The sequence below is a fragment of the Rhinopithecus roxellana genome, chromosome 13 (genome assembly GCF_007565055.1).
Source record: "Rhinopithecus roxellana isolate Shanxi Qingling chromosome 13, ASM756505v1, whole genome shotgun sequence".
Lineage (NCBI taxonomy): Eukaryota > Metazoa > Chordata > Mammalia > Primates > Cercopithecidae > Rhinopithecus > Rhinopithecus roxellana.
This window is the reverse complement of record NC_044561.1, coordinates 93,968,777-93,986,265: the sequence shown is the minus strand read 5'-3', so window position 1 is coordinate 93,986,265 and position 17,489 is coordinate 93,968,777. Positions and strand designations below refer to the sequence as shown.

The window sequence follows — 17,489 nt, the reverse complement described above, 5'->3', positions numbered from 1 at the left end:
TGTGGTCATGATACCTGGTCCATAATCCTTGGTGCCCTATTATAAGAGGAGTTGATAATGCATAGAAGTAAAAATACTACAGTCCACCCCTTGTAGTCTGTGATAATTTACAGAAGGGGAGAAAGAGGAGTGATGTTGACTATGTCAGGTCCTGACCTCCTTATGATATATCACTTTTCTTCACTCCAAGCAGATGGTGGTGGGCTTTGGAAATACCTGTGTTGCATACATTCCCATACAAATAAGGGAGAGGAGAAGCCCCACAAGCATGGGTTCAGAGGTAATATTCAAAATATTCAATAACCAGATTAAGGTAGGCTAATTGGAACCTAGATAGAAAGTCAAGCAAAGTCCTAGAGTTACCCTGGGAAGGATTACCATTTTTAATGAGGTGAGGAGGGTCTTGGGAAGGGGCTGGAGTAATAGGGGATAGTCTAAGGACTTAAAGCAGTGGCTGTCAACCAATTAGCAGGAAAAGCTTGCAATATTTAAAAAACGGGTGTAGACCTGCTAGTAAAACTGACTGAACAACAGCCTTGGCCACACCCAGTGTGAAAGGAAAATTAAAAACTCAGGACCCCAGTTCACTCTGCCAAGAGGAAAAATTAAACTAAAAGCTGAGTCCTGCAAGAAGCTGCCTTCTGTTTTGTTTCTAAGTAGACAGCTACAGGTCATGTTGTAAATATCTTCACAGGTAGTGACTCTATGTTCACATTATATTCTGTAAAGTGCCGATTTGCTGAGCATGAGATCAATACATAATTGACAGTTCTCCTACCTGCTCCTTTTCTCTTGCAACAAGTGGATGACCATACCCTCCCTCTTTCCTCTCCAGTCCACGTTTCCCTTTTCCCTCAAATTCATCTTTGGAGAAAGGCACAGACCACAGACAGTTTCTATGAATCCATGTTTTTGTTTTTGTTTTTTCTTCTGGACATGTCCTTAACCTTGGCAAAATAAACTTCTAAATTGATTGACACCTGTCTCAGATACTGTTTCATTTTATACCAGCATGTAAAATGTACTCCATGGAGACACGGTACAATAGTGTGGGTGGACATGAGCTTGCGGCAGTGCTACTGGCTTCCATGGCCTGTGTGGGATGTGCAGGGGTTCAGAGGTTCCTCCAAATCTCAGTGAGGGAATGGGAAGGGTCTGGCACAAGCCTGTGGTTGGGACAAGGAGGCAGCCTGTAGGGCACCTTTCAACCCGTGAGTGAAGAGGTTGTGACTGTGAAGTAGAGCAGAGGCGTGCCCCTGGACAGCCCAGACAGGACCAGTCAATCGTGCTACCTGGTCACCAGTCCAGTAGCAGGAGAGTCCAGTGACAGCAAGGCAGGGAGAAGAAAGGACAAGAAGATGCTTCTTATCTCCTTCACCCTGAGGTTCCATGAGCCATGCTTGTCTCTCCTTCACCCGTGTTCCATCCTGGGAATAAGTGATGGTGGAGAGGAGAGGAGGGAGTAGGTGGTGGTTAAATCTGAAAGACTGAGTTTATAAAGGTATCATTTATACTTCGCAATAATGTACTTGAACTTTGATAGACAATGTTCAAATTATTCAAGCCAACTAAATTTAACGCATTGAATTAAAATAGATATTTTTGAAAAGAATCCAACCAGTAGGACTCTGTGAAGAAGTCTGGGTTAGTTTTAGGAAACATAGAAACTATAATTGTGGGGTGTGTGTGTGTGTGTATTTCCAAAACTAGAGTGTGAGTAAATTTGCAACCCCAATACACAGAGAGTAGAGGAGGAACAAACGTTCCAATCAATTTTGTTTGCCTATAAATTTAAGAAACCTGAATGGTTACGGAGGTGAATGTATTAGCATTTTGCTACTTGGCAGTTTTAAATTTCAATATCTCTAGTGTGGGTTTCTCTTTGCTGACTTGAAAAATATCCAAACCCCTCAAAATCTGGCATCCTAATAACCATCTCCCTGACAAAATGTGAGATGAGCAATTGAAACTCGACACTTGAAAGTGAGGCCTGTTCTTCTGCTGTAGGAGTATAAGTGCTTTTGCATGATTCTTTACTCATCCAAGTACATAAAAGGGACAATTTTCTAAAAGAACAAAATTGCACACAACATTTGTCCAAATAAATCTGCAAGTAGATAATGAGAACTCAAGTAATGAGTATAATAAAGCACTGTAGGCAGATCTTAAAAGCAAATCACATAGATGCTAAGCTGAGCCTTACTTTGGGGAGAATTGTGCAACTGGGCTGCTTAGGAAACCACCTTCGTCTCACTAATGCAGTTAGGCTAAGGAACTACCGCTAGTATGTTGTCCGCCCCCTAAAAGGAGAAAATGTAGCTTGTTACACAAGGACCACACAAGGAACTTTAGTTGAGAGCTCAGACAAAGCTGTTATTTAAATGTGAGAGCCTATCCATCTCTCATGTGTCCTGGCCAGGAGTCAGGGTCTCCACAAAAGAATGGTGGAGGGTTGGGAGGGAGGGTGGGCAAAAGAGAGTCTATCCACAGGGCAGCTACAGGTTTAAAGACAGAATGTAAAAACCCTTGCTCTGTAAATTGCATGCACTCTAAAGAATTCTGTGTCTGCTCTAGGGTCTTGGCTAATGCAAAAGAGGGCTGCTTGTGTGCCTGGTTTCTGGGTGCTTCCTTATGAGGCAATGGCACTCAATGTACAACGTGTGTAGCATCAGCCTCACCTGAGAGCCTGTTAGAATGCAGCTTCCTGGGTACCACATAGCCTGAGTGAACCAGAATCTCTGGGGGTGGGGCCCAGGAATCTGTTTCTTGCCAAGCTTTCCAGCAGGTTCTGATGCTCAGTAAAGTTTGAGAACTTTATGGAAAAAGCAGATAACAGTGGCCAGAAAATGTCTTCAGGCATAAAGATGCAGATGGTGGTATTTGGAGGTGAAGCTAATGATCGCTGTAATAGGAAGTTCCAGGAAGATGTGGGCGGGGCACCAACGTCATTTGCTATGGTACAACTCACCCTCCTTATACCACTTCCCTTATCACCGTGTGTGAATCCAGGCACAGTGTTGCCAGACCCTTTGATTTTTCAAGGAAGACAGGAATCTGAAATTTTATATGACATATTCCAAGTTTTGATTTGTGGCAATCAATTTATAGTAAAAAGAAAAAGAGATCATAAAGACCACTTGTGTGTGTCTCTTTTCCATAAACTTATTGGACTTAGTAGGTCATGGGTTTGCATTCCGGCCAATGAATCTGATGAAAGTCAGTCACTCACTGCTTACTGTCCCCTAAGTAATTCATTTATCAAATGTTGGCCCTAGGCCAAGGAAAGGTCATGATGATTCTACACAACACTTAATTACAAGAGCAGAAGAAATGCCTTCTGACTCAGCATCTACCTTGTACCTGGTATACTTCTGAAGGTTTTACACAAATTACATTATTAATTCCTAAGCCATTCTATGGAATATATTTATTTTCCTCTTTCAAATCCCAAACACCACATTCTCCCTTCTTAACACAAATTAGTGACTCGTTAGATATTATTTATGTCATAGATAATAATTGAATGATTTACTTTTACTTGATAGAAGATAATTTGTCTAGTCTTTCGAGAGGACAGAAAGTATTCATTCTTTTAAACCCATGCAATTCTCAGTCATTTTTCCTAACTTTAAAAATTTATTTTAAATTTTTAATTTTTTTTTGGAGACAGGGTTCACTTTGTCACTCAGGCTGGAGTGCAGTGGAATGATCTTGGCTCACTGCAGCCTCAAACTCTAGGGCCCAAGCAATCCTCCTGCCTCAGCCTCCAAAGTAGCTAGGACTACAGATAAGTGCCACCACATCCAGCTAATTTTTTAGTTTTCTTGTAGAGATGAGATGGGACTTCAATATGTTTCCCAGGTTGGTCTTGAACTCCTTGGCTCAAGCAATCCTCTTGTCTTAGCCTCCCAAAGTGCTGGGATTACAGATGTGAGCCACCATGCCCAGCCAACTTTTTAATTTTTAAATAATGATAAATCCACAGGAAGTGGCAATGTGCACCCATCTCTCCCTAGCATTAGCATCTTACATGGCTACAGTACAATATCAACACCAATAAACTGATTAGGTACAATTTATAGAACTTATTCAAATTTCATCAGTTACAAATGAACTCATTGTGTGTGTAGTGTATATAAGTACACTCAGAAATTTTATCACGTGTTGCCAACTAGTCAATTAACCAAGAGGAGGCTAGTTACCTGAAGAGTTACTATGGTGGGCAACTAGAACTTGATCTTGCTGAGAAAGTCTGGGAGACTGTGTAGAACAGTGCAAAAGTCATTGTGGTTTTTGCCATTAAAAGTAATGACAATTGCTTTTGCACCAACCTACTATAACCACCACCAAAATCAATATACCCAACTGTACCACCAGCATAGGACTCCCTGTTGCTATTCTTTATAGACACATTCCCACAACCCTGAATCCCTGCCAACCATTCATCTGCTGTGCATTTCTAGAATTATGTTATTTCATGAACACACATATATATATATATGGAATCTTATAGCGTGTTTCCTTTTGAGATTGGTGTTTTCTCACTCAATATAATTTCCCTGAGGTTCATCCAAGTTCTTGTGTGTATCAATTGTTTGTTTTTATTGTTGAGTGGTATTCCATGATATATTAATACTGTTTGTTTAACCGTTTGCCCTTTGAAGGACATTTAGGTAGTTTCCACTTTGGAGCTATTATGAAGAAAACTGTTATAAATATTTGTGTACATGTTTCTGTGGGAAAATAAGTTTCCATTTCTCTGGATAAATGCCTCAGAGTGCAAGTGCTGGTTGCATGGTAAGTCCATTTTTAATTTTGAAAAAGAAATGCCAAAGTATTTTCCTGAGTGGCTGTGCCATTTTAAATTCCTATGAGCAGTGTATGAATGAGTGTTGTTATCACTATTTTTCATTTTGTCATTCTTATATGTGTGCAGTGATAGTTCATTGTAGTTTTCATTTGCATTTCTCAAAGGCTAATGATGTTGAACATCTCCAAACCCAATTAAAGAGAACCCAATAAATCTTGTGTGGCAGACAGTATTTTCCAAAATTGCCAACAATAATTTTGCCCATCCCATGAGCTCTTCTTACAATATGACTTAATTTTTCTCACACTGAGGAGGACTCTATACTCCTCCTCGCTGAATCTGGAAGGGCTTGTGACCATGGTGAAAGTGATGCCATATGATTCTGAGGCTAGGTTATAAAAATGTCATGCACTTCCACCTCGTTTTCTTGGGACACACTCTTGGAACCCACTGCCATGCCATGAGGAAGCTCAAGCCACATGGGGAGGCCACGTTGTAAGTGTTCTGGTAACAGCTCCCACTGGCCTGCCTGGACTGACTACCTGACATGTGAGTGAGGATAACTTCCAGATGACTCTGGTCCCAGGCATTATTTAACCACAAGTCAGAGCAGCACTGTTTTCCTGAGTTTAGCCAACTCTTGGATCTATAAGAGACAATGCTAAAGTGACTGTTGACTTAAGACTCTAAATGTTGAGATGCCTTGTTATAATAGCAATAGATAATTGAAAAAGTCTTCTCTACTATATAAAGTTGTACACTAATAGACCAGTATAAAAACGTACTCTCAGCCTTTTCTTGGCGTAGCCATACTCCATTTCTGCTCTCTTTTAAAAGAAAAGTTTCCTTTTCCTACAGACACTGGAGAAACCACTGGACTCAATATGATGCACTGTTCTGAACATGAATGGGTAAACTCTGGACAAAATGGCCAAGAGGCACAAGATCCACTCAACATGCTGTTGCTTCCTCTGTCTGGAATGCTCCTGTTTCTGGCAGCCACAGGATCTAGTCCTCCATGTGTCTGCTGCAATGCCACCACATCAGAGGGATCAGCCTCCATAAAAGAGCCCCGCCCCTCCCATCACTCCCCATTCTCCTTACTATGCCTAAATTAATCTTAGGACACTTAGTACTTATCAACCCTTGTTTGGTGGGGATTTTGTTTGTTTATTTATCTATTTGTTTATTATCACATTCCCAGCCCACAAATAAGCTTACTAGAGGAAGTGGTTTTGCTTTGTTCATCCCTAAGATTTAGAACTGTCTGTTACACGTAGTAGACATTCAGCAAATATTCAGTAAATGAATGAGGGAACAAACCAATAAGGACCAAAAGCACCTACAATGTGTCTATTTATGTGAGCTCTTTGCTGGAGGTGTTCGAGACAAAGGTGCAGGAGGTGTTCGAGACAAAGGTTCTGCTCTTGAGAATGACAACTGAATGATTTAAGAATCTTGCACATTGACGGGAGGGGAGATCTTTAAGTAAGTTGATTAAACAATGACTTCGTATCTTACTCGCATTTTGATACTGGATTTTGATACTGGATATGTTCTTACAGCAAGGAAGCCTGTAACATAAATTTCTAGAAACAAGGAAAGAAAGTCTGGCTTGAAATTGCTCTGGTAGACCAGTTTAATGCTTTGCAAATTGCATTCTGACACCATGGAGCCTTGCGTAGGAGCTTTCCTGAGTCTGGACAGGGAGGATTCTTGATCTTTCCTCATAGCTGCCCCACTCATATGGTAGACTGAGAAAAAATGCATACACAGTCTTCTCCCTATATCCACATCCCTGTGCAGTGTGACTTTGCATCTTCTCCTATCAAGAGGGAGAGTCTATATCCCCACCCCTTGAGTCTGGTCTTGGATATTCAGTAAATATAATATAAGCAGAGGATTTAAAAGGGCCTACACATCAGGGTTTGCCTCTTTTGGTGCCCTTGGGAACTTTGCCACAGGTACCATGTGAATAAGTCCAGGTGACTCTGGGAGATGAGTGATACTTGGCCCTGTTACCTCCACTGTCCCTGCTGAGAGCCAGCTGACTGCCAAGCAAATGAGTAAGGCCGTCACCATAGGCTGATCACAATGCAAGAGAGAGCTCAGCTGATGTCACATGATGCAGAGATGAGCTGGTGCAGAGACGAGTCGTCCCAGTAGAGTCAGCTCAAATGGTGGCTTACAGATTTGTGAGCAAATAAATAGAGATTGTTTTAAGTCACTTTGAGTGGATGTAGCAAAACCTGACTGATACATGCTACTGTACCCTTCTTTCTTAAGAGAAGCAATGCAATGGTTAGAGCAATGCAAGAAGCAAGTCTTAAAACTCCCCATTAAATACAATCCCAAGTTTGCAAATTGTATATACAGGTACATGGAAATATGGGAAAAATAGGTAATGGGATTAGGAGTGATCGTTGTTTTATCCTCTATACTTTTCTTAGTTTACTAAATTTTCTACAATAATAGTTACAATCTTTTTAAAACAATAAGAAAGAAAAGCCAAAGTGCTTAGTTAGTTTCTTCTGACTGCCCTCTGATCATTCCTGGGCAATTTCTGATGTGACATAAACATTTTCCATATGGCAGGGGTTGCTGGGTGTAAAAGAGAGGAACATCAAAGGAATGGTTGGCTCCATTCATGCCAAGGCCACTGCCTCTGGTGGGAGTTTCAGGGGACTCAAAAGAGCCTAATGGTATAGAGCTATGCTTTGAAACTCTTACATTTAACTAAGGCTTCCTTGGAATGTAAACTGGTTATTTCCTTGGCTGTTATATTCCATGCTCTCTGCCCTGGGGTGGCTGATGAGTTTCAGCAGAATCCCTTGTGCAGGTTGCGGTGATGTGAAATACAGAAATCTGGACCTTGAGGTATGCCAGTGTGATAAATATCTGCTGTTTGTCCTTCTGGATCCATTTTCTTCCCTCCTCTAAGCCTTGGGAAACTAACCTATATTGACTGCATTTTGGCTCCTAGCTGATTTCAGTCAATAGGGAGCATCAGTAGGAAACTAGAAGGAAGAAGAGTGAGGTTGGAGGATTTATTCTTTCAGCTCTCATCCTGCAGGTTCATCTTGGTTTGGCTTCTACCAAAGATCAGAGCTCCAGCCAGGCAGCCCCGAAATCTACAGCAATCTCCATTTCCAGATTCTAGTAGTCAGGACCTCGCTTCACCACTTCGGGCATGGAGTAGTAGGAGTAATGTTCCATTCTAAAGCACCATGGCACACTTACAGCTATGTAACCAAACTGCACATTCTGCACATGTATCCCGGAACTTAAAGTAAAATTTAAATAAATAAATAAAATAATTATATATATATATATAAAGTACTGCACTAATTCTCATACACTATTCCTTATGATTTTTCTATACCTGCCTACGCTTTTGTAAACTGTTCTTTATTACACCATCCTCAAATTACCCAAGTGGAGTTGATCATCTGTTACCTGCAGGTGCTCTGGAAGGTACTGTGGACACATGTATTCATGTGAATAGGCTGGATGCACCCCTAGAAGAGTCAGCTCTTCTCCTCCAACAAAAACGGATGTGGCAGAAAGGAAAAGAAATAGCCATAGTTTCCATTACTTCCTATACTCATTGTTAAGGAGGCAAATTATCCATCAAAGTCAGGCAATTCTGACTAACAAGGTGACCCAGAGGAAGGGATGGTAATTTCTTTTTTGTAAGCCTTCTGGGAAGAGAAGTGGGTGACTTGTGACTCAGAAAAATTAGAGTTATAAAAATTGTTTCTAAAAAATTATGCCCATGACAGAGTGACAAGAAAAACTATGAAGGGGCCAAACATGAACATCTTACCCGGCCATCACTTGTCAGGAGGATGGAGTCACTTTTTATGTCCCTGTGAATCACTCCTTGGTTATGAAGGTAGGAGAGAGCTCTCAGAACTGACAGGCAGACAGTAGCTATCTGTTCTTCATTCATTCTGGAAAGGAAATAACATTTAAGGAACAAGACAGATTTAAGAACATCTTTGAAATGCTCAAGAGAGGCAGCTCCCTTGTGCTTTAGTGAAACAGTCCACGTGCTCCAACTCATATCTGAAAAATCTGCAGACAAGGGAAGGAAGTCTTTGGGATCTGACTCCCAGAACAAAGGCACTTGGCACCGAGAATATGACAGGGACCAAATATAAGTGAAAGGAAAGAAACCACTATTTGTCAGCTTTTTGCTCATTCATGCAAATGCACTTCCAGGAATTTTATTTATTTATTTATTATTTATTTATTTATTTATTTATTTATTTATTTATTTATTCATTCATTCTTTGAGATGGAGTCTCGCTCTGTCACCCAGGCTGGAGTGCAGTCTTCCTTTCTGACTTTCTTTTTTTTTTTTTTTGAGATGGTGTCTTGCTCTGTAGCCCAGACTAGAGTGCAGTGGCACGATCTCAGCTCACTGCAACTTCTGCCTCCTGGGCCCAAGAGATTCTCCTGCCTCAGTCTCCCAAGTAGCTGGGATTACAGGTGCCCACCATCATGCCCGGCTAATTTTTGTATTTTTAGTAGATGAGGTTTTGTATTTTTAGAGATGTGGTTTCATCATGTTGGCCAGCCTGGTCTTGAACTACTCCTGACCTCAGGTGATCCGCCTGCCTTAGCCTCCCAAAGTGCTAGGATTACAGACAGGAGCCACCGTGCCAGGCCCCATGAACTCTTAACAGATAATTCCATAGGCATGAACAAGCCTCCAGGTCCCACAGAGACAACACATTGAATAGGTGGACGAAGGTTTCAGGTGTGGCTGTTAAATGATCATGAGCAAATCCTTTAACTTCCTTGGGCCTCATTTTCTTCATCTTAGAAATGGGGAGAGCTACAGTTTTCAAGGCTGAGCTCAGGCAGAGTGGTCTTTGCATCTCTAATCCTCCCTCTGGGACCTACTCTACTTCCCATTCACCCTCTCTCTTCTTCCCCCAAGGAGCTAGAGGTTTTTGTCGCTTCAGGTCCCTTCTCTCAAAAGGAAATTGGACCTAGGAAGTTACTAATAACTAAGTGTGAATGGATAGTATTTTAATAAATGGACCATGGGAATGAGAAAGGAAGTGAAGTATTGGTTATGGCCTCCTATATCTCATCACTGCACTCCTGTGGAGAAAGTATTTCCTTCTCCACAGTTTTAGAGGGGGAGGGGGAGGTCAGGTAACTGCCCAGGGTTGCACAGCTAAGAAATGGCCAGGTCACTATTCAAACCCCACCTCTTTTTTAGTCCAGAACCCATGCTTTCCCACTTTCCCATTTTCTCACACTGCCCTCACCACTTGAATGAATGGATTTTCCTAATGACTGAAATAGTTCAGCCACTGAGGAATCTAAGTGAGAATTATTTGGATGGCACAGGTTGTTCAGTGCCCTCAAAATGATTCATTTAGGCAGCTGCCTAACTCATCTATGTGCAAAACTTCTTCCCTATTCCATGTTAAATAATAAAAGTAAAAGAGGTCCTAAAGCAAACTATCACACAAACAGAGGAGACTGCCAGGACATACAGAGGATATAAATGACCGGAGCCCAAATTTAAGGACAACCTTGTAAAACTCCAGTAACCCCAGGTAAATCTAAGGTCAGCAGAATAAGGAAATGAATGGCTTTGAATTTTCATTTCAGTCTAGTTGATGCTAGAAAATCCTGATGGGATTCAAAAGTAAGGTATAAAGAGGTAGCCAATTAGGAGAGTATCAAAGGTATAAAGTTGATGAGTATGAAGAAACACACCCTTCCCTTCAAGGAGGATTTGGCCAGGTGCAGTGGCTCATGCCTGCAATCCTAGCACTTTGGGAGGCTGAGGTGGGAGGACTGCCTGAGGTCAGGAGTTCAAGAGCAGGCTGGCCAACATGACGAAATCCTGTCTCTACTAAATATACAAAAAATTAGCTGGGCATGGTGGCCCGTGCTTGTAATCCCAGCTACTTGGGAGGTTGAAACATGAGAATTGCTTGAACCTGGGAGGTGGAGGTTGCGGTGAGCCGAGAGTGCGCCACTGCATTCCAGCATGGGTGATAGAGTGAGGCTCTGTTTCAAAAAAAAAAAAAAAAAAAAAAAAAAAAAAAAAAAAAAGAGGATTCCACAGCACTAGTCTCATATGAAGGCAGATGAGAAGAAATGTTCTTGCCTGAAACAGAGGAAACTGACAACTTCTGTGTTCTGTGGTATGTTAGTCATTATCCTGAGTGGTTTTCACATGACCATTTTCACATGTGGAAAAACACATTCCTCAGAGGTTTAGCGTATCTGCAGCAGGGACAAGCTCACATATACCTTCAAATTAATTCAGAACCAAGAACCACCATCTTTAATAAAATTATTTTCTCTTGAATTCCATGAAATTTGAGTTACCTGAAGCAAGTATAAAGATTGTTTACAGGTCGACTATACCAAAAATTACTTGAATCTAACCCCTAGTCACTAACAGAAATATCCCATTTGACTGGAACATGTGACAAATACTTCCTAATCCAATGCCTTTGAAATTAACATGGCCAACTGGAGAATGGCTGGTGTATTTCTACTTCTATTTCTTTTGTATAGAAAAAAAGCTTGGCATGGAATAAAAATGCTTCAGTTCTCGAGTAACTTCAAATTCTAATCTTGGCTGTATCAGTTATTAAATGTGTGGTCTTGAGAAGGATACCTTTAAAAATTTTGAGATAGAGCCTTGCTCTGTTGTCCAGGCAGGAGTGTAATGGTGCAATCATAGCTCACTGCAGCCTTGAACTTCTGGGCTCAAGTGATCCTCCCGTCTTAGCCTCTTGAGTAGCTAGGACTACAGGGACATGCCACCACACCCAGCTAATTTTTAAAATTTTTTAATAGAGACAAGGTCTCGCAAAGTTGCTCAGGCTGGTCTCGAACTCCTGCCCTCAAGTGATCCTCCTGCCTTGGTCTCCCAAAATATTGAGATTACAGGCATCAGCCACTATGCCTGGCCAAGAATATTTTTCCTCTTTGAGTTGTAGCTTCATCACCTGGCAGACAGGTACATCAGCATCTGCCTCATAGAAATATGTGACGGTTACATGATAAATATATAAAGAGCTGGATGGTGCTTGGCACTTTCGTTTCCCTTCTGGAAGCCTCTGTTTCCTGGAAGTTAGAAGGATCTTACTTAACAAGATGTTAGGTTAGTGCTAACACTTCAGTATGTATAAGAAACACCTGAGCATCTGGCTAGAGCATGGATTCTCATTTAGTTGGTCTGGGGTAGGACCTGAGATTCTGCTTTTCTAACAAGCTCCCAGGTCCTCAGACAGCACTTGGAGTTGCAAGGGGTTACATGTTTTATCAACCCATCAATAAATCATTCATTAAATCAGTTATTCAGTATCTACTATGAGAAACTCTCTGAATTATCAGTTTAAGATTTCAAATACCTGCCAGGCGCAGAGGTTTATGCCTGTAATCCCAGCACTTTGGAAGGCTGAGGCGGGTGGATCACGAGGTCAGGAAATCGAGACCATCCTGGCTAACACAGTGAAACCCGTCTCTACTAAAAATACAAAAAATTAGCTGGGCATGGTGGCAGGCGCCTGTAGTCCCAGCTACTCGGGAGGCTGAGGCAGGAGAATGGCGTGAACCTGGGAGGCGGAGCTTGCAGTGAGCTGAGATCCGGCCACTGCACTCCAGCCTGGGCGACAGAGCAAGACTCCCTCTCAAAAAAAAAAAAAAAAAAAAAAAAAAAAAAAAAAAGGGTTTCAAATACCAAATATTCTTGGTGTTCCTTGACACACAATTAATTTTTTGTCTCTGGAGTTAGTGGGTCTTTAAAAGGGAAATTAGTTGACAATCCTGGATGAGAAAAGACATACTCTCTTGAGTGGTTTCCACCGATACAAAATAAGAATGGAAAGGAACCTTGACAAAGGTAGAGCTGGACACCTGAGTGGCTATATGAAGCTCCGGAAGGCAAGAAATAAGCTTCTCCCCTGAACATATTTTTATTTTTTGCTTTATATGCGAATCAGATTTGCCTTAGGCTTAGATCTTTCCAGTATATTTGTTTCTCCCAATTAAGATGATCTTAACGTGTTTTTTTGTTGGGCATGTCTTATTGCTACACCAACAAGAGTCTGCCAGCTGAATTGTTGGTGATAAATGTTCAGTGTCTTCACTCACAACACTTTATTTTGAGACGGCCTACTCCAGACTGAGAACTGTAGAGTCACGAAACATCTCATTTTAGTGGAGAAAAAGCAGCATGTTCTATCCCTCACAGAGTTTCCCGGTACTTTCTTGTTATCTTGCTTTCCACCTATTATATACCTGGATCCACTTTTGATTCAGGCGCCATTTCAGTAACAGCAGCCAACACTCAATACCTCTTCCTCATGACAACCCTTTCTTAACCTTTCGGCATTTTATTTACCATCAAAACCAAAGTTAAACTTTCCCAAATGTAACATGCTATTTTGTATGTCTATTCCACAGAACCTTGCTTCTCCAAGTATGGTCCATGAACCAGCAGCATTGCCATTGCCTGGAAGTTTGCCATAAATGCAGAGTCTTACACCCCTCTCTATTGAGTCAGGATATGCCTTTTGATAAGATCCACAGTGATTTATGTGGACACCAAAATTGAAGAGGCACTGTCCTAGCACATATTCTTTCCTCTGTCTTCAATGCCCTTTTCCTCCTACTTGCCTTCTTAGTAAACTCGTATTCGTCTCTCAAAATCCATCTCAGAGGTCACCTTATATTAAATAGGAATATTTCTTGACTCTTTCTGATAGAAACATTTAGGTATCCTTCTACGCTATATATATATAAATATATACACACACACACATATATATACATATATATATATGAGAAATACATTGTAATACCTGTGCAGAATTAGGAAGAGAGATATATATACACACACACATATATATGTATATACACACACATATATATGTGTATATATACATATATACACATACATATATATGTATGCATATATATACATATGTGTGTGTGTATATATGTGTGTGTATATATATGCATATATATACATATATATGTATTTCTCATCAATATACATCAATAGAGGTCAATATACATTAATATAGATCAATATACATCAAAATACATCAATATAGGTATTATAATGTATTTCTCATCAGTGATGTCCCTGAGGGGATATATCTGAGGCATATACATTTGTATCTTCTGCATCTCTAGCACTTACAAAAGAGCCTGACACATAACAGGTGCTCAATATATACTTAATGAAATGGCTGGAACTGGCACATTGGGGAGGTGCTGAAGCAATAGGCTGGTAATTAACCATTGTTACTTGCAAGAATATTTTAAAACAGAATTGAAGAATTTCTGTGTGCCATGTCGATTCATTATTTTGATACAAAACTTCAAGTGATCCTCTCCCTGTCCCTTCTTTCCCCTGGTATCCTTGGTGGTCTTAGCACGCAGCAATGGTAGGGTAACTCGGAAGAATGAAATTCAGCTTTAAATCTATATAGCGACAGGAAATTCTATTATTTGTCACTGAAGCTTCATTCTTAGCAGGTTGGTTATTTTAAATCAATGGGTATTAATGCCCTTCTGAAGGCAGGGAGAACGTTAACTGAATGAATGAACTATACATGCCTGATAGCATAATGGGCCCTCTAGGGAATGTGGGGGAAAGGGTAGTCATATTCCCTGACTCCAAAGTGCCCACAATTTATGAAGAGTTCGTAGTCAATGAGGCTTTATCCTGGAGAAGAATAAGAAGCACCTCAAATTGGCCGGGCGCGGTGGCTCAAGCCTGTAATCCCAGCACTTTGGGAGGCCGAGGCGGGTGGATCACGAGGTCAGGAGATCGAGACCATCCTGGCTAACACGGTGAAACCCCGTCTCTACTAAAAATACAAAAAACTAGCCGGGCGCGGTGGCGGGCGCCTGTAGTCCCAGCTACTCAGGAGGCTGAGGCGGGAGAATGGCGGGAACCCGGGAGGCGGAGCTTGCAGTGAGCCGAGATCGCGCCACTGCACTCCAGCCTGGGCGACATGAGCGAGACTCCGTCTCAAAAAAAAAAAAAAAAAAAAAAAAGAAGCACCTCAAATTATCTGGATAATAAAGAAGCTTACCTGGTGTGAGTCACAATGTCTGTCAAGGCACCACCTTCTAGAAACTCCATAACCACCCAGAGCTCATCGCCAACAAGGTAGCTATTGTACATGTCAACCACATTGTCATGGTGGTAATCCCGCATGATCACGACCTGGGGGAATGGGAAAGATATTTTTGACTTGTGAAGATGAAGTTGCTTTTAGTTCTCTTGTGGCCACACCTACAACTGTAAGTAAACTGATTGAGAGGTACTGACTGTGGGGAAGTTTATTCAGAAATCTATTATAGACAAAAAGCATCAAGGGTAACTTGTAGAAATAAAAGGAATCAAGGTAGCAAATTTGAGAGAAAATGGCAGGTCACCCTGACATTGGAGAGACACAGAGAGAGAAATGAAAACAAGTAGAACTAAAGGACGATTTGCATTCACAAGAGGGAGTTTGGTTGACCGTCTGTGGGGATATGATCAGCCATCCCTAAGGATCTCCTTTAGAATGCACTGTTCATAGTCCTCTGCTGGTTATCCTAGCAAAGGGTCACCAAGTTGTAGTAATTGAGGGATCAAGTCCCACAGGTGAATGAAGTAAACTATCTATTAGAACTGGAGCCACACAAGACCAACTTAATTTCTCCTTAGAATAAGATACGGGTTGAACCTGAGAGGTATTTGGGCTGAATTCAAAGAATATATATTGAAGATAAAAATAAATACGGCATAGATATTAAAAAGGCTAAGGAGACTGCTTGCTGGAGAGAGCTTCCAGAAATTGCTGCCCTGTGGCTGTTTCCACTCGAGTTTTCAGAGTTAGTGTTAAATAATAAATTACAGAATTGTTCATCTACATCATATTGCTCTGTGTGTTCTGGCATTATGGTTTGGAAAATAAATTCCAGAAATCAGGAATGGTGGACTGGGAAGATGCTGGAGCCCAGTCACCTGGAACTCTCTGTGAGATTTGGAGCATGTGTAAGAAATAAGCACCTATGGGAACTGGAGATGTGTGGAGGCCACTGGGGGCTTCACATGAGCCTCCATGAAAAACAGAGTTCGAAACTGCAGCTGAGTGCATTTGTACAGTGCCTGTTTATAGACCAAACACCTTCTTACTTCTCAGAGAATGGGAGTGCTTACAACAGAAAGACGAAGAGGTCAAGCAGCCACAGATTGTTCTGGGAGTTAGAAGATGTGGATTGTACATGCTTTCCTGGAGACTGACATCTAACACTGATATCCTGACTTGATATCTTTAGGACTTAGATCTTTCATCCACAAAAACTTTCCCCTCAGTGCTCTCATAAAATTACTGAAAGAATATTACTCCAAAATACTTTATGTGTTTTCTAACATAATTACTCATGTTTCCCCACCTATTTTAGAGCTCTTAAGTGATAAGTTTAAAAGATAAATGAGAAAGTGGAAGGTAAACGTTAAAGTACAACAAATATACAGAGAAGAGTTAATTCCTTAACATATCAGTAGCTCTTACACATCAAGAAAACAAATGCTAGCACCCTAATTGAAAACTGTACACAGAACATATGATTCAGTGAAGAAAGAAAGATGGCCTATAGCCGCATAAAATTAAATTCAGCTACACTAGTAATAAAAGTGCTAATGAAAACAGTAAGGTTTATTCACGTCTAGCAGATCAACAGAGATAACATGACAGTATCAACAATGCTAGTGAAGGTGAAACAGTACTATTAGTGAGGGTCTAGATTGGTACAAACTTTCTGGAAATTAACACTGTATATCATTTCTCTAAAAACATTTACAGATCATTTGATCTGTTCATCCTATTTCTAGGACTCTAAGAAATTATCAGATATGAAGCCAAAGACTTATGTGTAACAACACTCACTGCAAAATAATAAAAGTGACAAATTGGAAACAGTATAAATCAGAGACTGGTTTTAAATATGATACATGTATATGATAGAAGATTATTAAAAGTGTGTTTTGACATGTAGCTAATAGAATAGGTTAATATATTTTATTTTACATTAATAAAAATAAGTAATGTATGCCAATATATGTTATTTAATATTAATTTTATTAGTATTAATGTTAACATTAGGTGAAATTTAGAAAGTCACAAAACCACATACATATAAAGTTACCTCAAATTTATTAAATCAGTGACTGGTTTAATATATTTGATACATGTCTATGATAGAAGATTATAAGGCCATTACAATGGTCATTAAATTTATTTTACAGTAATAAATATAAGTAATACAGCTCAATATATTTTATTTGATATTAATTTTATTAGTATTCATGTTAATATTAATTGAAATTTGGAAAGTTATGAAACTACATATATGGAGAATTATCTCAAACAAAAGAAATTTGTAAATAGAAAAATATAGAAAGGAAACACTGAAATATTAATGTAGGCTATTACTTGACTGGGATGTTTGTGGGACATTTTCTTTACTTTCCAAATATTCTACAGGAAGAATTCATTATTTTTATAGTTAGGAAAAATATTTTAAAGTTCCTAAAGAGTAATAGTTCATTGGCAAACTGACCCTGGTCTACTGTTTTAAAAATTGTTTATGGAGGGTATATTATGATATCATACTAGTGTAAAATATA

General features: G+C 40.2%; 1 protein-coding gene across 2 annotated transcripts in view; it reads right to left on the bottom strand.

Annotated features, from left to right (window-relative positions):
• PAK5 (p21 (RAC1) activated kinase 5) overlaps positions 1 to 17,489 on the bottom strand; it is a 316,229-nt gene that overhangs the window by 11,803 nt on the left and 286,937 nt on the right. For both annotated transcript variants that reach the window (XM_010355272.2, XM_010355273.2), the window contains 2 exons: positions 14,905 to 15,038; positions 8,637 to 8,763 (listed from right to left, as the gene is read on the bottom strand). In XM_010355272.2, coding sequence (XP_010353574.1) covers positions 8,637 to 8,763; positions 14,905 to 15,038 — 261 coding nt within the window. The remainder of the gene's footprint in view (positions 1 to 8,636; positions 8,764 to 14,904; positions 15,039 to 17,489) is intronic.